Below are 24,226 nucleotides of genomic sequence, written 5' to 3'. Positions count from 1 at the left end.
TTGGTTTGGAAGGGACCTTTAAAGGTCATCTAGTCCAACCCCCCTGCAAGGAGCAGGGACATCTTCAACTAGATCAGGTGTCTCAGAGCCCTGTCCAACCTGACCTTGACTGTTTCCAGGGATGGGGCATCTACCACCTCTCTGGGCAACCTGTTCCAGTGTCTCACCACTCTGATGGTAAAAAATTTCTTCTTTATATCTAGTCTAAATTTCCCCTCTTTAAGTTTAAAACCATTACCTCTTGTCCTATCGCAGCAGGCCCTGCTGAAAAGTTTGTTCCCATCTTTCTTGTAAGCCCCCTTTAAGTGTTGAAAGGACACAATAAGGTCTCCCCAGAGCCTTCCCTTCTCCAGGCTGAACAACCCCAACTGTCTCAGCCTTTCCTCACAGGAGAGGTCCTCCTGAATGAATGAAATACATTGATTTATATCTTGGAACTTTTGGCCTTTATAAACCTGTGCTGATTTTTGCTTCTTGTCCTGATGGCGCTCCAAATTTCATTGATATTATTGCTACACATAGCCTCAGTTCTTCTGAAAAGTATCTCATTACTTAACATCTGAAAACACATACCTGAGGAATACTTTAGTTATCAGTCCCATTTCTTTTAACATTTAACTTAAAATTTTTGATTAAAGAATCAGTTTGTTAAATGTTATAGAGTTTCATCGTAAGGAAATAATCTGAATAAGCCTATGTTTTAACTTCATATTTGAATTCAGGTTCATGCCTTTGTGCTTCCCATGTCTTGCAAAAGCTTACAGTAGTTTCATGAGCTCTTGACAATATTGACACTTTATATGTCGATCTCTTTATATTAAATTATAAGACTTGTAGGGAGGGAAAGCCAGTGCATTTTTAAAAGCAACATCAATTCTTGTAGATTAGGAAATAAGTGACTTCTTCATTAATCTTTGGATCATCAGACTCTATCAAAATAGCTTAGACAAGGCTTAGAAATAATTTGTTTTACATTGCCCATAAGAGTAATTAAATATGACAACTCTGCTATATAATTCCTTACTTTAAAGTTCCATTTCATGTTATTCAACTTAATATTTTTGTAGGTCACAGTGTTATTTCATCAGGCTCTTTTAATTAACCAGGAAAGTGTCCTAAACACAGTTATGGGGGCCCACTCTGAAGACATAGATCATAACCAGCCTTATGTACTCTAGAGAAGACATTTAATTTCAGACTTTCAGAAGCCATAAAAAGGATTTAGATTATGTCATTGGAGATGTTAGAACAAGTATTTGATTAGTTAATGATGCTATGGGGCCCTTCATGTTTATTATGAAACTTCACACCGTTGAAGATCAAGGTCAGTACTTTGATGCTCCTGCCTCCTACTCTAATTAGCCAAGGGACAAAGGGATTGTGCTCTCTATGGCAGCACACAGCCAGTCCCGAAATCATAGTGTGATGATTAATTCCTTTGACTGCTTTGACATCTCTTTTAATGTTGCTCTGATATAAATAAATGCTATTGAAGTTAGGTATAAGTGGAAATATTACCTGATTCAGTGACATGGAAAATTAAATTGAATTATCCAAGAGCATTAATCATTAAGGCAGCTTAATGCTGGAACTGTGTAATTGAACACATGTATTTTCCTCAAAGGATTTAAAGTGGTTAGATAGGGACTGAAGGCCAGGGGCAAACTTCTAATTCCTCTAAGAATTCAGTTAATAGTTTAATTTGGAGTTTTCTGCACTTCTATGTTCAGTGGAGATCAGTGGCTACTACATACATTTTTGGAAAGGATAAATTAAAAAACCTAAATCTCTGGTGTACTCTCTGCATTGCTGTCCTGGACATTTCTTCAGTACACACCTGAAGAGATCATGGCCTTGCTCCTCAGATTTGGGAGACAGATGTACAAATAATTTTGTAGAACTGGCCCCAAGACTAGTCTTGCAACCCTAACAATTCTATGATTCTATGACTAAAAAAACCCACTTAAGTCTAGACAACTGTATTGTATAATCTCATTTGTTAAAAACCATCTGTCTCATCTCTTATGTTTTACTTCTAGAAACTTGCAGAATATTTATTTAAGGGGGGTGTATATATATACATATGTGTCTATGTATATGCACATTTTTGTGTGTCTGCCTCATGCAAAGACAGAAGAGTAGTTTTTCATTTCCGAGACTTCTATAGTTTCCATTAAACAAGCAAGCATAGAGTTTCCTACTGTGTTTGAGTCAGATACACAAGAAGTGTGAAATTTGGAGAATCAAACAAAGCTATCAGTCAAGCAAAACAAGTGTCTGACAACGTAAAAAGTTTTCCTCACGTGCAACAGGAACATGGATTATATTACAATATCAGTTATTGTAGAAAATTAATCCTACTTGAGATGAGGTCTTAAATGAGATGCATTCTTAAAAATGTCTCTCCTCTTCTCTTCTCCCTGCAGTTGCCATGTATCGAGAACCATCTTTGCATGATATCGGAGAAACAGTGCCAAAGGCTGGGGTAACTCCAAGTAAAAGCACAAGTGCATCTGCAATAATGAATGGCGGCAAACCAGTTACCAAGAGTAAGACGACATAGCCAGATCCTCACAGGTGTTGTGACTTACTGAGTCCCGAGTACAGTTGAGCGATTTATCCGTGCCAGACTTCCCCTCTGCAGTGTTTGTGGATCAGCTTGTGGCACGTCACAGACCTGCCCGTTGCTGTTTCTGAACTGAGTTGTTGCCAGCGGATAAATCTCAACGTGTAGCTCCACCCACAACAAGAAGACACCTGGATGAACCAGCTAAACTCAGACCATGGAATGCCCTACCAGATATTGGAATGCCTTTTTAATATCTTTTCTGTGACTGTGACACTTCATGTGAATGACATACTTCACAAGTACACTTGATACCTTGCCTGCTGACAATTGCCCATAATCCCTTTTTGAGTCCAGTTTCAGCAAAATCCATGTGTTTAAGTTCTATTTTGTAGCACACAAATAATCAAGTAATTTCTAGTTAGATGCTGTAAACCTGTGCTATTTATGGATTTCTCTTCTTCCCTTTTTTATAAGGCTGCTCGCTCCACTGTCTGTGACCTTTTGCAGGGATTGTGTTTCTCTATAACTTAATTGTTGCCGGTGGCTTAGTTTTGAAAGCAATCAGGGAATCAGGAAGCCTTCAAAAATCTATTATTGCAAATTATATCTATAAAGAATAGGATTGTTGTCTCTGGCTTACAATATTGATTAAATGTGAATACTCTTTAGTAACAGATACTGTGCTTCTGAGGTTGGCGTTATAGTGGAGGGAAGAGTGTCAAACACAACCAAGGGGAAGTTTTCTGAAACGAGTGTTTGGCATCCCCCTATAGTTTCTTTTTGTGTGTGTGTTTTATACATATCACAGGCTTACTGGTAATGGTAACATTTGCCTTGCCCAGCGAGCAAGACCCACTCATTTTTGGGAAAGTGGGTCCAAAGAATTTTGTAGGCCTTGTAGGCCTGAATTAAGGCTCATTTCTCATCTACTAAATCTTCATTGTTTGAAAAACAACCACCACCAATAAAAAAAAATAAAAATATAAGACTAACCAGAATTGCGCTACCTAAATCCATTTCAAATATAATCCTTTCCTGTTTTTAAGGAACTGAACTTAATGCCATTGTTATTTTTGGCTGAATCCCACACTTACTTAGCAAAGCATGGGCAAGGATGTTGTTGTGTTCTTTTTTGCAGCACCAATGCAAAGGGTAGTTACAAATTATAGTTTAATATTTCTGGTGTTTTAAAGAAAAAAAGTTTTAAAACTGGACATATTACAAAACTTTATTTTTATTTTTAGCTAAGCATGCAAAGCCCGGTCCTATGTATCTCACTGGTATCCCAGTACGTACCTCCACCCAGCTTCCTAGGATAATACGCCCACCAAATTGCTAGATTGAAGGTGCCTTGCCTTGATCTCTGTATACTGTACTTTCTCCTACATGAACCTAGAAGAAATCAAAAGCATTATAAAATTGAAGCCTTGGATCATATTACCAGAAACACGATCAACACTTTGAGTTTGTCACTTGTGAACAATTAAACCAATGCGTGGGGCGGGGGGGGGAAGGGGAAGATTTAGAGAATGCCACAGAGATGCCACTGAAGTGTTGCACACTTACTCACAGGCTTTCAGAAGACTAAAAATATGGGTATTCTCTGTATGCTTAAGAAGGTATTTGTTTCTCAGAAAGGGCAACAAGGACCAAACCGTACCTCAGTCTGGAAAACTGTGTGGCAACACTCTCTTGGCCTCTTGGTGTTACCTTGATATTTATAGAAGAAAAAAAAAAAAAAGAGGAAATCATCCATTCCTTTTTTAGCATTGTATTTCTGGCAATTTGTTTTATCACATCTTTGTGCTGAAGCCCCTAACAGAGACCGCTGGTTATTTCAAACTCCCTGTCTGCTCAGCTGAACAACTGATTCAGTTTGAATCAACTCTTCATGCTAGTTCTGTTTTTATAAGCAACATTTAGTGCACTCTTCAAGGAGGCTACTGTAAAGCTGCTAAATTCTAGATAAACTTTTGGGTTTTTTTCCCCTTAGACCAGACTTTCTTGTTTATATATGTAATATGAGAACAGCAAGCTAACACTTGATGTTGGGTCTTTCTGGGGAGGGAATGAGTAAAGCATGAAGCCCACTATCCATGTAAAGAAAAAAAACAAACCAAACCTACTCTAATACTGTGATGAAAATGCAAAGAAACATTGACTTAGACTGTGCCCTTGCCTGCTAGCACTATGTATGTGTGTGTAGGAAAAACAACACTTTATCAAAAACTTCGGTGCCCCCTTCTCATCCCGTCTGGTCCAGTGGGATCTGTGCACCACCCCTGAGAAAACAGAACCAAACCAAAGCAACTCACGTGGTGAGCTGGGGGCTTTCTCTGCATCTGGAGGACCCATGGGAGACCTTGACGTTGTCCTGTCTGCCGGGTCCCTGGGGAGGCCCCAGGCTTTCCTACAACTATAAGAGGAGCACTTCATAATATTTTGAGTAAGATGAAGGCTCCATTCTGTCTCAGCTGAATTTCATTAGAGTTCATGAGGAGGGAATACGTGTGTTCATGTTCCATCCAGCCGTCTTTTTACTCTTGCAGTGTAAGAACCCAGGGAGAGACAGGGCTGGAGACCTGGCTGAGCCATGCAAGGGGGTTCTGCTTCATGGCCGGCTGCTACATAAGTATTGTTTTCAACATTAAACTTTTTATCCTGGGTAGTTATGGTCTGCAAACCAGTTGGAGGGGGGCTATAATTCAGGCCAGATTTAATTTTTGTAAGCAGTTAGTGCATACTGGAAATACAGCATTTTTCTTATTATTTTCTGGTTTTGTTTCTATGGGATAAATCTGTATGTGTGTTTAATCCAATGAATAGATGTCCTAAAAATATTTTTTCTACAATCTGTTTCAACATAGCAAAGGGGTCTTTGTGCTTTGTTTCCTCCCTTTAATTTTGTCTCTTGTCTCATCTGTTGCATGGGAAGAGGATGGCAAGGATGAACTGCATGTAGTAGGCTGTGTCTATCAAAGAACTGTTGGTCTGTATTACTAAATTTACATACATATATGCAAAGAGTTTGTCTGCATTGTACAGTTTGTGTTTATTCTTATTTGTTGTATACACAGATTCAACATGATGAATAAAACATTTATATGAAGGCATACCGGAAAACAACAAAAAAGTTTATGTAAGAAGTAGACTGTGCAAAACATCATTGCACTGGCCACAGGATGGTGAAACGTCATGTAAATAGGTTGGCAAACTCAGTTCTCCCCTTTTACCATGCCAAAGAAAATTTTAGCTCCTTAATATAATACCTCTCTTGCTGTTCTCCAGGATGAGACTTCACCATTTTCTTCCCTCTAAAATTAATTTTGCCGTTGAGTGAAAGCTGTTTTCAACTGTCTGTTACTGCTAAAGTACTGTATAGTAAACCTGATGGAATCAATTTGTATTTACAGATTGGGTTTTTTGTACTTACATGTCCAGCTGTCTGTGAATCTGCAGCGTTCCAGATCTTTTGCATGCTTGCTTTGTATTTTCTTCTTCTTCTGGGTTTTATCTGATCTCTGAGAGACTGTTTGCACAGCAATCCAAGCTCATTTTACCATTTCATACGTTAACACTGCACATAGTCATTATCTCTTTCCTTTTTTTTTTTTAATCTGTATTTTAGCTACAGTTCTATTTGACAAAATCAGTCACACCTGCAAAGTTTTAGAAATCCAGATTTACGTAGATACAAACTACTTCAACAAACCACCATTTTGTTGTACTTCAAAAATTTTATAAATACACAAGAATCCTTATGAGATTGCTCACATCATAGAGCCTATAGAAAGACGTCTATAGCTTTTAAGTGCTTTGTAGTCGACATAACACAGCTTTTGCTTAATTTGCTGGGGTTTTAGCCACTGTCTAATAATTTTTCAATATACTGCCATTTTCATAAACTTTAACTTGTGTAGAGTCAGGTTGGTTCTTAACAAAAGTCCTCCCCCCCAAATACAAAGTAAAGCAATTCACTTTGACTATGGTACGTACCATAGTCAACAACACTAAGAACTCTGACTTTTTTATATGTATATTGTGAAATTTTTTCTCTTGGTTTAAAACCCCTGTAAACAATGAGGTATGAAAGCAGGCAGTTTGGTCCACGCATTAAAAGTGTGTCTTGCTGATACATCTGTTTATTGGTATAAAGAAGAAATTATTCATCTCCATTCAAATGGGAATGCAAGTAAAATTAGACTAAGGAAGTTATCTTTCTTTTAAATGCCCCCTTAGATAAACTCATATTTTGTGCAATGCATTTCAAAATGTCTAATAACAAGGTGGGGGAGTGGTGGTGATGACTAACGCAAATGCTATGACTTATTTTTAAAGATGTAATAAAATTTTTGTTCTGTCACCTAGTCACAGAAATATTTAACTTAGCTTCCTTCATCCCGGTATCATTTAGGTGTATCATTTAGCTACAAAGTGAGATGTCATTCTGTAAAGAAGCAAGGGCAGAGCACCAGAAATGCCAGAGCAGGTACATGATTAAATGTTCATCAATGTGTTTCTAAAAGAGAGTATGGCCAGGGAAAAAAGGATCACAAGTAGGTTAATAATTTATACAAGCAAATCAATCCACAGCTGTTTTATAGATGATATTATAGATACGTTGTATACAATAGGCATAATCCTGCAAGTCTATTGTAGAAGCATTTGGCCCACTTCTGGGTTGTGTTCTTTGTCTCATAAGAAGAAAGCAAGGCTGCAGTATCTGTTGTTCATAAGGTTCATCAATCCAGCCAGTACAAAATCACCGTTTATCCAATTATTTTTTCTTTTACCACCTAGAACTGCCTTTTGCCACAGGCCTGGAAGAAAATCTTTAAAGTCACTAGGTATGGAAGAATCAAGCAGTATGGCTCGCTCCCTTATGCCTCTTCCTGCTTTTACAGTTTATGTAGCTGGAATTCCCGTTGCAGGGTGTGAGGTGTAAAATCGCAATTTATTAATATAGCTATTATTTTTGCGTATGTGGAATAATAATCTTATTCCTTCCAATCTCATTTTTCTAGTGAGGAAATGAGCCACAGAACAGATCTGCTGGGAGTTACATCACCAGTTACCTCAGCATGAAGAGCAGGGGGAATGTTTAAGCAACATTATAAGAAACAGAATAAAAATAGGAAAGGAATTTATGTATACACTATATTTTAGTAGTCTTAGTTAATACTTTAAGGTTTATAGCGATAGCACCATTTTGTTCGATAATTTACATTTTAATGAACCACTGACAGTAGCTGTCTTAGAATACTCTTTCCACGTGTACCTTAACAAACAACTTGGATAACACTTTTTGAAATGTTATGGCTATGTAATCCATCCAGTAGCCAAAGTATTGGAGTTGATTGGGTTTTTTTAAAAAAAAGTTCTAAACAGAAATCAGAATCATCTTACACTCTTTAAGTATGTAAATTTAAAATGAAAGAAAATTACAAAGTTAAATGCATCAAATATGACATTGCAACCCTCTAAAGAATTGTTCTTTTGTCTATGAATAAGAATACCTGAAATACCATGGCTGATCTACAGTATATATAGATCTGCTTATCATGCCAAGAAACAAGACAAAAACATCTACTGAACCCAGATGAGAGTTTTGATTACCTAGTATTTTCTTATCACAGTACTAAATACAAACGGAAGGAAATCAAGGAAAATTTTGTATCTTTCTCTGATCGATCTCTGATTCAGTAGATTAATGTATATGTGAAAAACCACTGATTGTAAGATGATCCAGGTCAGTGGTACTCATAAATATAAATAAAACCAACAATCTGTGCTCTCCAGACACCAGGGTTGACAAAATGCCTCTATGTTAAAATTTAAGAAAATATTCCTGCTAAGCTCTACGGAGTTTAAGGGTTATAAGTATAAAATATAAACTATAATTTCAAGATTAATTTTACAGTGAAGATTCTTTATGCTGTATCAATACATTTTAGAACTCTGCCTGATATTTTTCTGAAAAGAGAGCAGCTAGCAGCTTTGGGATGTATGTCTCGTTATTTACCTGCATAACTTCAATATAAGTTATGCATGGATATTTGGTGATTATACTCCCTGAGAACACGGGTTTCACAAGCTTCATTTTTAGAAAAAAAGAATCCAGGTTAAGGAAAAAGAATTGGGTAAGAGAAAGAGCAAGCTACGTGGGAAGGGGGGATAATAAAAGTGATTAAATAAATTCATTCAAATTTTTTGCATTCTACTACATGTTCTGTACCATTGTATTTTCCTATTTCAAAATTGTCCTTTCGAAAAGAAAACTAATTTCTAGACTAATAATGGAAATACCTTTTTTGGTTGATCTGTAGTTCCCTTATTTCTGAACCATGTACCTCTTCGAAAATCAGGACCTTGGCACCTAAATCATGATGTTCCAATTTGGTATTAAAAAGAAATATTTTCCAGCCATTTAAGCAATTTCTTGCTCAATCATGGTTTCACAAAATGTAAACACTTTTGAAACTAAAATGTATGTATCTTTTTTTGCTCTAAAGAATTCAAGGGCTGCCAAATCTACATGTACAAAAAAAAAATAAATACGAGACTCATGTAAATAAGTTAGGGAAGTCCCAATAGTTGTGCATCGTTCATAACTCAATGTGAATTTCACACTGAGCAGCATTTCACCATTGGAAAATAAAAATAAAATTTTTGTTCATACCACTGCTTTGTTTGTATTTACTGTATTAAAAGTTTAATTACTTTGTTGCCTTTGTCTGAACACCTTTGGCTGAGACCAGGCTACCGCATAGCATGGCTGATTTTTCCAGTCAGTTGACCTTCAGGCTCCCCACTTCTATAAAAGCAGTTAAATTCAATGAATACCATGTGTGACAGTGCAATCTGTTCCAAACAGTGATTTCTAATAGCATACAGAATTGTCATCCTGAAAGTTATTAGTATAACAAATTTTCATTTGCTTTACTTTTAAGAGGACTCGGCAACTGTACATACATAGAATAGTATGAGAAAAGTACATATGAATTGCAGGATACATATTCAGAATAGGTAATCATACATTTATATCTTTATTAGTTTCATTCCTTACACTCCTATAGGTTATGTATTTGAAAGTATCGTAGTATGTAGACGAGATAACCGACTTGCTCACACATTAACCACGGAAACTAAGAAATTCTCTTGTGGACAGGGGTCTGTTCAAACATTTTGGGTCTTCGGTCTGTGGTTGTCAGGTAATTGGACCTCAGTTATATAAATACAATTCTTTGACCAAATTAAATATCATTAATATTTTTATAAGCTTCTTTACAGCTTCTCTCAATTTATGAGCTGGTGCCTAATAGGGAGTTTTAGAAAGAAAAAAGGGCCAAGCAATGTATTTGTCAAACACCATAAAAATAATCAAATTAATAATTTGACAAATATTCAACTAGTGCTACTCTTCTACAGGAATATTGTTGCGTACTGATATGGAGAGGTGACAACCAAGCAAATAATGTTAAAAAAAAAAAAAAGGCTTTCTTACACCTTTTCCAAAAGTTGCTTAAGAAATAGGCATTAGGGATGTAATCTCAGTCCCATTGAATTTCTCAAAAAACTCTGGAGAAGTTCCACAGGGCCGGTATTTTATGACTTCACCTTTTTGAGCTTGGACTGTCCTGCTCCCAAAGCATTTTTCATTTTTTTTCTTTTAGTTTTGTCATGCATTTCTGTAAGGAGCAGGCCCTCAAAAGAGCGTTCTAAAGTATTTACACCCATGTACGTGTGCGTGCATGCACACCCACACACTGAGTACTTCTGAAATTAAATGTTCTAGCAGCCTAAAGAAAAATAAACAAAAAACCTCCTCATTCTTTGATGTCCTTTGTTAAGGGTATTCTCTCCCCAGCCAGATTTCACAAGCATTTCCATTCCATCCTTCCCAGCACTCACAGTTTCCACAGTTACAAACACCATTGCCTGGAACGAAATGAATAAAGGGCAATTATCATAATAGAAATGTACTACATTAAAATGTGTTCTATGGGAAGGAAAAAGCCATGCTAAAGTAGTTGCATTGTTCCTTTATTGTTCCCCCACCCTTTTTTTTTTTTTCCTTTGGAAGGAAACAATTACTGTACCATTGCATTAAGAAGCCACTCCAAACCTACAGTTGCAAAGGTTTAACAGCATTCTCTCAATAATTCCATCAGCAGAACTGCAAAAATTATGGTTATGCCACCACTATTTGTACCCAACTGTTGAGGCTCAGTGTTCACACTGTACCTCCAGGTAGAAGGAAAAACAAGATTATTTTTAACTACTATGCAAAAAGAAAAAGCTATAAAAAGTTGCAAACAGAATAGCAATAAGAACCTCACTCAACATGAAAAACTTTAAATTCTCAGAAGTGCTATGCAAATAAATAATATCTCAAACTCTCTATTAGATGAAAAATGTGTGGGCCCTAAAGTACTGAGTCCCATATTTTCATTTTATTTCAATATTTTTCATGACTCCTGCATGCTCAGCTTGAGACCTTTAAGCCTGGGTTTCCAGTTTGAGCTCCTCTTCCTACTGACCTTATGAAGATTCGTGAATAGCCACCGCAGCTGGAGATAAGGCTCCTGTTGCCTCTACACTGGCCACTTGCCCCCAGCAGAGAACCCTTGCTAATAGGGCTAGCTGGAAGACACAATTTACTAGTGTCAGCCCTCCCACTCCCCCTCTCATCGGCTTGCAGATTTCCTCCCCGTCTAATAATTGCTCAGCAGAGATTTTCTAAAATTAAGATTTGTAACAGGAAGCAGCCGAGCGAGTTAATTTAGCAATTCCCACGTTGCTTCTTGTCACTAGATTTGTCATGAGGGTTGGTTGGCAGCCTGCCCGTTTCTATACGCGTCTGCCACCTGAACTCCCAGCCAACGTTAAGGTGAAGCCGCTTTAATCACCAGCCATCACGTCATAAGAAAAAAACCGTCCGGTATTCCAGCCTCCCACTGAGAACTGTCTGATCGCCGGGAAGCTCTGTTAACCCACACAGCCACGCCGCTCACCTACCAAAGATCATCAGACAAGTGGATTTTGTCTACGGCTAGAAGGCATTATACGCACAGGAGGTCCAGTAAGAGAACAAAAGTTAAAGAACTCTCCAGATCACAATGCTGACACTGCACGTCCTTTGCTAAAAAGCAGTAACTTGTAGTCTATTACAGCGAAAATTGTTGGTGGATTTCAGAGCTGGCTTACTTATTTAAATTCATACTCAGGCTTTTGACTGTTGTTTTGAAACCTTAAGTTGATTATCACGCTGCACGAAGAAACAATTATAGCAGGTTTGAACAACCAGCAAATGCACTTCCTCCGTCACTGGAGAAAGAAGGAGCTGGGCTTTGTCTAACGTAATTCCCATCAACACAGTCTGTTTCTTAGAGCAATTAAGCGTTAGCCTGTACTGCACCTGTGCAAATGAGACCGTCGTGTTTGTCACAGTCTCTGTCATCGCATTCACAGAAATCGCCCGAAATGTACCATTCCTGTGGTGAACAGATGCACTTTCCGCAGTGGCAGGAACCTGAAATCACAAAAATTATTACTCGCAGCCAAAGAGCACCGGCATTTTCAGGCTAGGAAATAGCAAACCCAGACACACACATGCACACACGTGCGCGTATGCTCAAAATTGCTGCCTAAAAAGCTATTGCACAAAAGAAAATAATCAAGAAAAAACCTTTTTGAATAAAAGGATTCTTTCGTGGTGAGCTAGAGGATGTGGGACTTTACTACTAATGCTTTCATTCTGCTATTTCACTTAATCAGGACTCACATTTTGAAGCTTTCCTTTGGTTTCAGAGACCTACAATCAGGGCTACTCTTTCCAGTAACTGTTCTTTTTTTTTTGACTAGAAAAGCTCAAATTGTCCCTGACCCACTGTTACTGAAGGCAGTAAAATCGTACCCAGGAAGAAAATGGCCCTCCTCATCTAAAGCCTTTTGGGATGAGTCCCCAAACGACCAGAGGTGCCCAAGACTACCATTTAGACCCCCCATATCCTCATCAACACAAATTAAGCTGCTCCGCCTCCCAGGAAATTACTAAATATGTGCTCTAGGTCAGAAAGGGTTTGTGCACATAACAGGGGTTCATCAGTTTGCTTATTCTTGCAGAGTACCCCAATGCCTCTCATTGGGATAAGCTGCTCTCTCCTCCTCCTCCTCAGGGATGTCAGGTCACACTCCCACAGGCAAAGGAGGGACTTTATGGTGACATTCGGGTGATGCTGTAACCCACCGAGCACCAGAAACCTCCCTTTAAGGGAAGACTCAGAGACACCCCTACCTTCAGGAGAAGGCTCATAGCTCTGAATCCTGGGGAGAGACAGTTGCCCCCAGGCAATCACGCATCAGGAAGCCTGTAGCCCTTGAGAAGGGTGTGAGAGAGGCTTTTCTGCAACCAAAGATGCCACTTGGAGGTGGCACTTCCTCCTGGCTGACTCCCAACACCAGCTGAAGAGAGCTGGCTTTTGCAGAGCCCACCCTCAGCTGCCTGGCCCTACATGGAGTTCAGACACTTAAACGCCAAGGTGGAGCACTTTGTAACTTCTAAGGAGAAATCCTTTTGTGGACCTAGCCCTAAGAACCGGTTACAGCACAAATCAATACAAAAAGCTCAAAACCCGAATAAGTGATAACAAAGGATACACACTTAATTTTCAATGATGGGAGGCAAACTTACAAAAAAAGAAAAAAAATGCCACCAAAGAAGCTGTTGACCTTTAACAGAACATGCTTATAAATGAGTTAGGTGCTGTTGCTCTTGCAATATTTCCAGAATGATCCCAGTATAGAGTCACCTATGCGTTTAATGCAATATTAAAGAAAAATATATAGAAGGAAGTTTGGTTATGTCAGAATAAAACCTAAGCAGAATTCATGGGTTACTTAACAGGGCCTGGGACAAAGTGTATAAATGATGGTTTTCCATCTTTCCATTCTTTTCAGTGATGTCTGAATAAAATCCGTAGTAAAAATCCAAATACATATTTAAAAAAAAAAAAAGTGGATCTTTCAATATCAACTAATTTTCCCTAGTTTTTCCCATAAATACTGAAGTGTCTCTGATCACTGAAACCTAACTCTCTAAAACTTCAGCACAGCCTCAGCAGAGTATCTAATTTTTTAATTAAAAATGTAATTTAGTGTTTACTGTAAGTTGAAAAAAATTAACTCATTGCCTAATTTTAGAGAAAAGCTGTTTTAAATTGTAACATATGGAACACGTAAATATATACAGGAAGAGCTGGTGAGTGGAACAGTTGGGGATGGGAGTATTTGGTTAAGCACCTACTTTTTCCGTGAGTTATGAGTATTGCTTACCGAGCCATGGGCACAGAAAATACTGAGATTCCCTACAAGGATAAAAAATGCCATTGTATAAAGAGGCAGTGGAGGAGAGCATACATATTGCACGGTTGCTGTATAAGAGAGAAACTAAGACATACTTGAGGGTAATTTAAACCGAATGTCTCTGTTTATACAAACTACAAGGTACTGACAGCTGAAAATAATGGTGAATAGTATGAGACTTTCAGTGAAATTAAAGCAGCTAATAAGAGCACGACGTTGTAAGAAACCTGAAGTGATTCTGCATAAGCAAGCGCTGATGCTGCTACTGGGGGATGCCCACGATGTTTAAAACTATTTTGCAGAAGATACAGCAAATTCAACACCGAGTCAACCAAGGAAGATCAGGCTCCATAATGTAAAACGTGTTAGGGAGAATGAATGTATCAAGTCTTTTCCCTGAACAGAGCATGCTGCTCTGGGAGGCTCCTCAGTTTAATTAAAATGAGTCTAATGAGTTGCAGGGTGTTCCCTGGGATCCCGGCCAGATCCTCTCGGATGGGCTTTGGCTCATTACCTGGCCCGCGTCCTGCACCATTACAGTAGCCATCTGCAGCCCTACGTTTACTGCCAGGGAGGCAGCAGCGTGGTGGGTGTTGCTGTTTTCCTTGGGAAGAGCTTTTGCTACAGGTGGTGCAGTCAGCGAGCCAAGATTTTGAAAAGAGCCTGGGAATGTGGATGTCCAACTTTGCTTACATTAACAGAGAGCAATTTTCTGAAAGTGTTCATCAGTTATCTGCTGAAAACCAGGACTCCTTAGAGTCTATTAAATCCTGTGTACAGAAACTCAAGCTCCCTCAGTCCATTATAGCTCTTGCATATCTTGGCTGGGTTTCCAGCAAAGACAGAACCACCACCATTAGTGCACAGGTTCGAAATTCCCTTTTATTTGACCAGTAATGATTACTTATTGCTCAAAGCAACGAAACAGAAAAAACAATTTGTCATTTCGGCCTCTGGATCATGCTGGTCACACTTCCTATGAACAGATTTTGAAGTATGGGTACCCAGTAAGACATGATTTCCAGGTACGTATTTGAGCATCCAGAATAGATTTGCCTTAAAAAAAAAAAAAAAAAAAAAAAAGCTAAGCATAGAAACAAAATTTACAAGTAACGAGACTGGTTTTGCCTGTGATCCTCATCCTGCTCAGGGAAAAGGCAAGAGATAGTAGCCTCCTTGGATGTTCACTGGCCACACACCTCTGGGAGTTATGTTATGTAGGTATTTCTCTGCTGGGACAAGCAGTCACATATGACCAGATGTTACCACAGCAAAGCTGCTATAGCACCTAACTTGACACAGCTGTATTATATTGACTGTCCTCAGGGCAACTTTCCATCACATTGGAACCTTACTTGCGCTTGGAGGCCGAAGAAAGTTAAAAAAAGTAATAAAAAATCCCACCAGTGTTGCTTCATATGGATTTAGGGTCAGGTTTGTAATTCCCACAGAAAATAAATGCTATTCAACAGTGCACCGCTACCTTAGAAAATGTGGGCTTTTGGAGCCTCCATCCATGCACTCAGGTTTCAAAGCAGGACCCACCTGCAGCTGGTTACAACCCAGAGCCACTTTCAGACTGCTCCAACCTACTGCAGCCACCAGATCCCAAACCAGCCCCTGGGCAACGTAGCCAACAGCCAAAAAATCATAGCCAAAAAATCCTCGATGACTCTGCAAATTCCTGCTAGAGTATCTGTTTCCGACGCCTCAAAGTAAATTGTAGCCTTCATGTACATGCTCAAATCTAACTGTTCTCAGAGAAAGACCTACAGGCTGGAATAGATAGCCCTCAGCCATCCTTACAAAATGATAGCAGATAATACAAATGTTTAAAAATTCGACATCATTTGTCATGTTTATATTTATTTAGAATCTCATATAGTGCGTTTTATTGATTTTAAGCATATTCGCTCACCTTCACCGTTTATAGAAAAAAATCAGAGGGAGACCAAGACTAAGAGAAGAAAAGTTAACTTCTGCAGTAAAACAGAGCAACTCCATTTCTCCAGTAACTCAGCATCCTCTTACGCAGACACTAATTTAAAGATAGCCAAGTCTTCTGGAAACAGTAGAGAAACAGTGCAACTTTCTCATTTTCTATGACATTGCTAAAATTGGGGGGGGGGGCGGGGGGGGCGGAACAAGATAAAATGGTGCAGTGGGGGAGAATCCTAACAAGTGATAGTACAGATGGAAGAAGGCCAGGCTGGAAACCTCATTTGAATTTACTTTGCACTGAAATAAAAGTTATCAAAAGGACAACTGGAAATCTGCCTGACGTAGAAGGCTACTAACTGTTTTTTCCAGCTAGCAGGTTTCTTACCTGTCTATGCAAGGTTTATATTGAACACGTGAAATGTCACCTCCAGTTTGGAGTGAGCGCATTCTGGCCTCAGGCCAGACCCATCACCCGTTTTTTTGCCTATTCTCCTTCAGACATATTATCTACAAAAATAGACAGTTTGCGCTCTGGGGGAGCTAAAAAGTCCTCTTTCCAGTAAATGCAATTTCTTAGCCTGAAAGACTGCAAGGTAAGAACCTCAGAGAACAATTTCAGATAATTATCAAGATTTTCTAAATTTTTCTCCTCCCCGTGGCAATTTTTTATAGCCGGACTGAAGCTGATGCAACGACCTGAATAAAAATCAGTAAATGAAAGAGTTTGCGGGATTCTGCTGTGGGGGCTGCAGACATCTACCTTTCCTTTGCTGCTGTGTTGGGGAGGGGGGTGATTAAGTATACCAAATGTTGCTGTTAAACACTCTCCTCCACTTACGGCTGCCTGAGATATTACATTTGCCTTCTCCCCCACCGTAGTGTTACTGCAGGCAGTGCCCCTGTCCCTCAAACTGGATGGAGCACGAACAGTTAGTTTATAACGTACAGCTGTTCAACGCAGAGCATCTGATAAACACATACAGGAAATTATATGCTATTAACAAATTGCATAGGAGAGCAACACTGCTAAACACGTACGGCTGTAGTGGGTGTTTGTCAAAATGGATGTAAGTGCATTCGGGAGCCAAATATAACATCCTTTTAATAATAGGTGCCTTTGTAAGAAAGGGTTACTGAACAACAACCCACTGCCACACACACTAGTCTTCCAGAACATGATCGTTTTCCTCTGGTGGAGCACGGACATGGGGTAGCTCAGATGCCAGTTCTTACCCTTCCCCGAACATAATATGCCATCCGCCGACTCGCAAAGACTTCTGCTCTCTTCCTCTGTCATGTTGCACTTCCTTGAATGCTGGCACAACTTTCCAAACCACCCATCCTGGCAAATGCATCGGCCGCATGAGCAGACACCATGGCCTGTAACGACACCAAGGCTGGTTATGAGCAAAGCAAGCAGAAAGCAGTGACTGCGGTCACAACTGAGGTCATCTTCCGACCTCTGCGGTGTGAAGTGCCTGGCGTGGGGTAGATGGACAGATGGACAGCACAGCTTCCCAGCAGGGTGGTCTTCTTCAATTCTCCCATTCCTGTGTTAAACAGGATGCCCCAGTGACGTGCAGAAAAGCATAGGCGTGTCTCCCCTCATCCAAAAAGCTCAGCATCAGCTCAAATTTATTGGGTTGTGCAATTGCTACAGATTAACTCATACAGTACAGAATGAAGATAATTACCCCAGGGTCTCATGCAATTGCTAAAATTGGTTGTACATAAACACAACTGGCAACCTGCAAAGAGTTCCTCTCATCACCCCGACAACATCCTGTTTCTCTGCTGCACCTCTTCTCCAGACATAGCTATCCCAGCTCAGCAGTTTAAAAGGTTTGGCATTTTCATTTCTGACGCTGCAGTGAAATACTCAGGGAGAAGCAGGAAGGAGGAAGAGACCAGAGCGTTCTCCAGCACACGCTTGCATGACCTCAAGGCAGGACTTCAAAGACGAATGGGCAGGCTACCATGGTGGGCTCTCTCCACAGCAACACTTAGATTTCAATTCCCAGATCAAGACAAGAAGCCTGAATGAGAGGGACGATGGAGAGGCAGAAGAAGAATACAGTAGTAAGGACATAGCTATCGAAAGATGATTAATAATAAGGGGGAAAACCAGGGGGAAATGAAGGGACAGAAAGAAAAGAGGAACGAGAAAAAACATAAAATAGAGGGCAAGTGGAGAGGAATACACTCTGAAAGGTTAGGGAAAGAAGGACAGGTAATGACAAGTGAGGGAAAGGTCAAAGAAACTCTAGAACATGTGTCGGAGAGAGAGCCTACAAGCTATGATCAATGTATAAAAAAAAGGAAAAATATAGAAGATTAAATAGAATCTTTGAGAATTATTTGTACAAAGATTAATAAAAAAGGAAAAGATGTTGAATAGTAAACTGAGGGGAAAATCTGAGGGCAAAATCTGAGGTGACAAGAATACAGAAATGGAAAACAGAAAAAAAAGAAGTAAGAAATGTCTCCCAGCCACAATTTCACATTTCAACCTTGAATAATATTTCTGCAGCAGAGAAGATCATTCCTTAGCTAATCAGTTTACTGGGCTTGAAAGAAGGAAATTATACATACCAGTGAATTTTTTCCTATCCTACCTGCTATGTAGGGCACGGGAGTGGAAACGAAGGGACTGAGATAATTTGGGAGCACGGGCTGAGGAGAAGGGAACAAGCAGTAGGAGTATCTGGCAAAGCATTGAGCTGTAGGATGCAGAGAAGCAAACCAGCAATTTTGCTTTTCTAATTTATGGACTTCTCATGAGGCAACAGTGCAACTTGACATCATACACCCGTAGGCAGCACTGGTAGAAGCCCAAAGGAGAGACAAACCTTGTAGTTTGCTGTAAGTGGAATTCCTTAACGTTTTACTGATGGCCAAATAGTTTTCTAATTTAAATTAGAAAATGCTGGAAGCTGCAAAGTCTGTCATTTACAGCGACCTGAATGTTCAGAACAATTTTTGTGCTCCGGACTCCGAAAAATAAATCTCTTTTTTAATCTTATTACCTATACGATTTTAAATGTTCAGTAGCAACGACGCAGTCTTATGATGACAGTAATAATACTTCTGCAAGTGACGTTCAGCAATTACAAATTTATATATATGCATTCAACATATATCAAATATTACAAATTGATAACTAACAACAATAGAATCTTGATGCTACTTTAGCTTCTGCATTAGATTGGGATCAAGAACAACTGTACTACAAACCAAAATACAAGAGGTAGAAAACAAGAATATATACTTCCCCGTATGCTCCTTCCAGGTAGATGGCATGCAATTGTCTAGACCAATTTACTATGGGCAAGCTTCTGTCAGAGTATTTTTATCTGCTTTATTTATTTTTTCTTAGTAACATATAGATTAGATATGAGAATAGCGCAACACCTGAAGAGCAAAATATACAACTGGATGTTCGGTGTTGGAAAATTATTTGTGGAGTTACAAATACTTGTGCTTATTTTAGCAATGAATAGTAAGAATTCCATGCTGATTTCACTGAGAAAATGATTTTGTATCATTTTTCTCGTATAGTCATTATGATGTATCAAATACAGAGACTGATCATGTCTGTAAAGCCTTTACACAAGTCAAATAAGAAGGTAATGAATAATCTATTAATTTACAGCAAACAGAGTTTGCAGTTTACCACATGAAATTTTGACATGCATTTTTCTGAGATGACCAGGTCATTCCTCTCCTCCTTTATGCCATATAAATCCTCACAACGTAAAGGATTCTTTTTTCTCAAGGAATCCGTTTTACCAAAATAATATTTACTCCTAGTTGACATCAGCTTGGGCTGCTGCAGCTCTTTGGATGCCTCACCCATCAGGGTGGTGAGGATGCAAGTGCTTCACCCAATGCTCGTTAAGTCCTGTCTATCTCCTGTGGGTGCTGGCATGTGAATAACTGCTTTACACAGTTTAGTTGTGTATATCCTCCTTGCAGAGACTCTTTGCTTTTGCCTGAAGATGTCCAAACAAGCTGATCGAAAGGAAGAACCAAAACATTGCTTTGGCTCTTTGAGTTGAATGTAATATTCAAATTACATTCAAAGTGTCCCGGTTTCATTCCAATGAATACCAGGCTCTCAAAATAATGAGCAAGAGCAGCAACAAAAAGGTGCTGCTCTTGTTCATAGGTCCTATTAGATATGAATATAATTCCCTTCATAAGGGAGCATGAAATTCAAGAATAAAGCAATCATAGAGCAAAGGGGAAAAGAAAAATCTCTCATTGAAGACTTACAGCCCAACTGAATTGGCTAACATGATAAAATACTGATTTAACTATTCAGATTAAGCAGATTTACTGGAAAGTGTTGGTCTATCATCAATTCAGATTCAACACAAAACACTTAAAATCACAAACAAATTGCATATTGCAATGGCTCTGAGACCATAGATCTTCGTTCATAAAAATCTGTGTTAATGAACATTTAAATATTTAACAGAATGTTTTAAACATTAATCTCCAATCAAGAAGAAAGACTGTGATGGAGGAGAGGCAAAGGAGAGAAAAAGATAATGTTAAAGGTAGTGTCACTTTGTTTAGAATTATCAATAAATCACATAACCACAAGATTTAAATGTGAAATATGAATGCAGCAACAAAGAAAGCGGAGACAGGTTAGTAGTAGACGCTCATTATTAACACAAATCAAACAAAATCACACCAAACCCCAGGACAAATTATTTCTTACCATGCCTGGAAACAAAACTATGTTGTTGTGGGGAACTTCATTTTAGGGCTACTCATGCAGCTGTTGTCAGAGTTCCCAAAAAAACCTGCAGGATAATTTTCTAATACAAAAGGCACCATGACATGGGACTGTCAGCATGATGAAAAAGGAGAAGTAATCATTGCAGAGGAAGCTGGTTCTTACTTATAGACTAACTGATTATAACCAGATAATGTTCACAAAGGGCAAACTGAGGCCAGTCCCAAACAAAATTTGGCACTTCAGGAGAACAAGTTTCTCAAACTAATATAATATAATAAATATATAAGAAAGTCAATATTTAGCAGAAATGGAGGAAACAAATCTTCAGCCATAAAAATATGAATTTGACTGTCCTGTATGAGGAATTTAACTGACAGTCCAACAACACTATTCCACAGTAAGAGAGAATTCCACCTAGGTCTAACGGTGGAGAGATGCAACAAGTTAGGAATGACTAGGCTGTACAGCCAAAGAAGGAAAGATGAAATAGACAGCAACCAATATAAATGAGAAATTTTGTTGTAAATAAAACAGATATATTGGGGGAATGGCGAGGGACAAAAATCTGTAACTGGATGAAAAACAGGAAGTTTTAAAAGTGTACTGGGAATATGAAAAATCTCAGCATAATGCAGGATCCCTGATTTAGAACAGTACAGTAAATGAAACAAATATTTCTCTCTGTATTTAAATAGAAACAGGATTTTCTATTTTTTATTACAGGACTATGATGAAGAACTTTCTATTATATTATTAACATAAGAGAATATTAAACAACATCGATCTGGGAGAAATATTTCTAAGTGAGCAGGCTTCATTAACCTGCCCAAATATGCTAAAATAGTTGGTAAAACCATTACTAGATCACTGATTTTGCTTTTTATTGAATACCGGAAGAACTGGAACAGTTATGCCACATGCATTTAGACAACCCTAATATAAATGTGAAGTGAAATACTGGTTGTCTATTATATTATAGGTTGCTTATTATTGTCCAAGTCTAAAAAGGCGGACTGTGGCTCCGGTTTGAGGAACGCAACAGGCAGACAGCTCAGTAAAAACTTGAAGTGAAACATTGCCGTGAAAGGGGTTTATGCCATCCTCATATGCATGTAAGAGGAGAGAAACAAGTAGGAACAGAAATGAGTAGGAACATTTAGAGCATTCATGAGATGGACATTAAAGCTCTGCAACTCACTGTGATATCCATGTTTGAAGAGATTTTGAAAAAATTGGAAGAGCCCCAAAAAGTTCCAAAGAAAGAATTCAAACGGCAGAGAAAATGGCCTGTTGAAAGAGCTTCAAAGATCTATATCTGCTTAGCCTATTGGGGGTGGGGGAAATAAATTCTAAGTGTTTCAGCAGGATCTGAACTACCTTCTTTGAAGGTACTAGAATGGGAATTCTTAAAAAAACAGAGAAAGACAAAGCACGAACCAGAGAGAAAAGCTCATACTGGCAAACTCATTTGAGAAACAAAACAATTTCAAACAAGGATGATAACTATTGGAACAAACTTTCTAGCGATTTTGTCATGGCTGTGCGTGTCTTAGAGTCTTTAGAGTGTAGCTGGATGCCCTTCTCAGAGACAGGATTTAGTTGCACACAGTACACAGACCTGAACATAGGGGAAGCCTGGGTATAGTGTAATGGCTATTTATAGCCTAGGATACAAGGTTCAACATATAAGACCCTCTTGGCCTTTGCAAATTAACGTCTATTAATCAATTAAAAATCATTTTCCAAACCTAAATCACATTCTATGCTATCTGAAACGCTAAGCAAACTAAATTCTCTGTGCATCTATGTAAAGTCTCAACTTTTCATACTCCTGCACAAATGTCTGGGTGACGAGGACAGAAACCTGTAGTGCACTTCAAAGAAAAATTAGGAAAGTAAAATTAACTAAGTAAACCCAAATTAATTTAATACAGAATACACCATGCACATTAACACCTGTACTGGCTACATCAGTTACTCTTGTATCTAATTCAATACCTACTGATCTTTTTGAATTTATGTTGCTGCCCCTGGATGTGCCTCAGAGCTAGGACGAAGTAGGTAACTGCAAGCACACAGGCATTGAACGATTAACTCTCTACTTACCATTTTCAAAATAAAACCCTAAATCCCACTAGCTTTATGCCAAGTAGACTCCGAGTTCTCCACTAATACAATAATTTTCACTTTTTTTGGCACCAGTTTTACCCAGTAAGCATATGGGGGTTTTGCCCCAGGAGAATCTACTGCATTTTTTAATAACAAATACCATAATCAAAATTTTCTATTAAATTGTATAAAACTGTCTAGTGAATTCTGTAACAATTATATGTGTTTCAGATTCCTTGGCCAAATGAACATGGTCCCTGATCTAAACACTTTTCAATAGAAAACATGAAAAACTTACTGGGTAGGAAATAAACTCTTATTTTAACATAATGAGAATCACAGAGATTTTACAGGTTCAATTCAGGTGCCTAGTGCCATTTGACATACCCTAAGATATCAAGGACATCTTTATGATGGCAGCAGCTATGCAGGCGTCCCTGTGTCCTTGTGAAGCCAAGCTGGGGTCAGGCAAGGGTAGCCTTGGGCATCAGAAATCATACAAGGTGCCTGACTTTTGGCAAGTGTAGGCTTTGAAATTATGTCCCATGTAGTCTGAGAAGCCATGGTAGAGTCAGGAAGTGAATCCATATTTCTGAAATTTCAGACCAATCAGTGCCAAAAGCTGTCTTCGCCTGGGAGATAGGCTGGTATTATTTTTCTCTCCTAATTTGTTTTGTAGGTATATTAGAGAGTTCCACGAATGTCCTAGATATTTCTGTTTCTGTGAAGCAACATTACTGCAAGAAATGAGGAAATTGTCTGACAGCAACTGCACCATAGTATTAATACTTAGCTTTGCTTAATGAAGCATATGATTAATCATAACTCTCATTTTTATGGTTATGGTCTTATGGGTCCTCATAAGAACATGCTATCTGAAAATATCACATTTCTGCTTCACTGAACAGATGACAAAAATAAATGTCATTCATGATTTCTGTAGTCTAGACCTCGAACTTTCACAGAAAATAATTCACAGTTTCTGTTATATATCTTTATCATATAATAATGCATAGTTATATTAAAAAAAAAAAAAAAAAGAAGGAAAGGCAGCACGTCCTCTGAGTCAAATTACTTAGTCTGGCTGGATAGAAATTAAAATTCTATATTCAAAGGAGCACGGCAATCAGGGGCAAGTTATACCAGCCTTTTGAGAGAGAGCAGTTCCACTATACATCCTGGTGGTGACTATGCGATCCTAGAATCCTTCACTAATTTTAAGAATGTGATGTGGAAGCTTCTGCCTCTGTTGTAAAAGTTTAAAACACCAGAAAGCTGGGAACTGTGGCTTTAAGTATACGTGTGCCTTATAAACCACAGCTTTTCCCTTGTTCTCTGACAAGACATAGAGACTTATATTGGAAATCTTAAGACTGGTGTGAAGGATGCATGAATGGAAATGTGTAGGTAAGCACTAGAAGAAACACAAGAATGAGTTTAAAAATAAGACCTGTATTGATAACCAATAACACACTCGCAGCAGTAAAACTGAG

The 24,226-nt window shown here is 38.6% G+C and overlaps 2 protein-coding genes across 6 annotated transcripts in view; one reads left to right on the top strand and one right to left on the bottom strand.

Moving 5' to 3' along the window:
- The window catches only part of FGF14 (fibroblast growth factor 14), a 424,635-nt gene extending 415,400 nt beyond the window's left edge, over positions 1-9,235 (top strand). For all 5 annotated transcript variants that reach the window (XM_054215511.1, XM_054215493.1, XM_054215521.1 and 2 more), the window contains one exon: positions 2,427-9,235. In XM_054215511.1, coding sequence (XP_054071486.1) covers positions 2,427-2,563 — 137 coding nt within the window. In that variant the 3' untranslated portion in view covers positions 2,564-9,235. The remainder of the gene's footprint in view (positions 1-2,426) is intronic.
- A 277-nt stretch (positions 9,236-9,512) lies between these two features.
- Positions 9,513-24,226, bottom strand: part of ITGBL1 (integrin subunit beta like 1) — a 154,514-nt gene continuing 139,800 nt past the window's right edge. Inside the window, exons 9-11 of the mRNA XM_054215465.1 lie at positions 17,108-17,254; positions 11,988-12,101; positions 9,513-10,507 (exon numbers count right to left, since the gene is read on the bottom strand). Of these exons, the coding sequence (XP_054071440.1) occupies positions 10,416-10,507; positions 11,988-12,101; positions 17,108-17,254 (353 nt within the window). The 3' untranslated portion in view covers positions 9,513-10,415. The remainder of the gene's footprint in view (positions 10,508-11,987; positions 12,102-17,107; positions 17,255-24,226) is intronic.

The sequence above is a fragment of the Rissa tridactyla genome, chromosome 1 (assembly GCF_028500815.1).
Source record: "Rissa tridactyla isolate bRisTri1 chromosome 1, bRisTri1.patW.cur.20221130, whole genome shotgun sequence".
NCBI classification, from domain to species: domain Eukaryota; kingdom Metazoa; phylum Chordata; class Aves; order Charadriiformes; family Laridae; genus Rissa; species Rissa tridactyla.
This window is presented reverse-complemented; position numbering and strand designations above follow the sequence as displayed.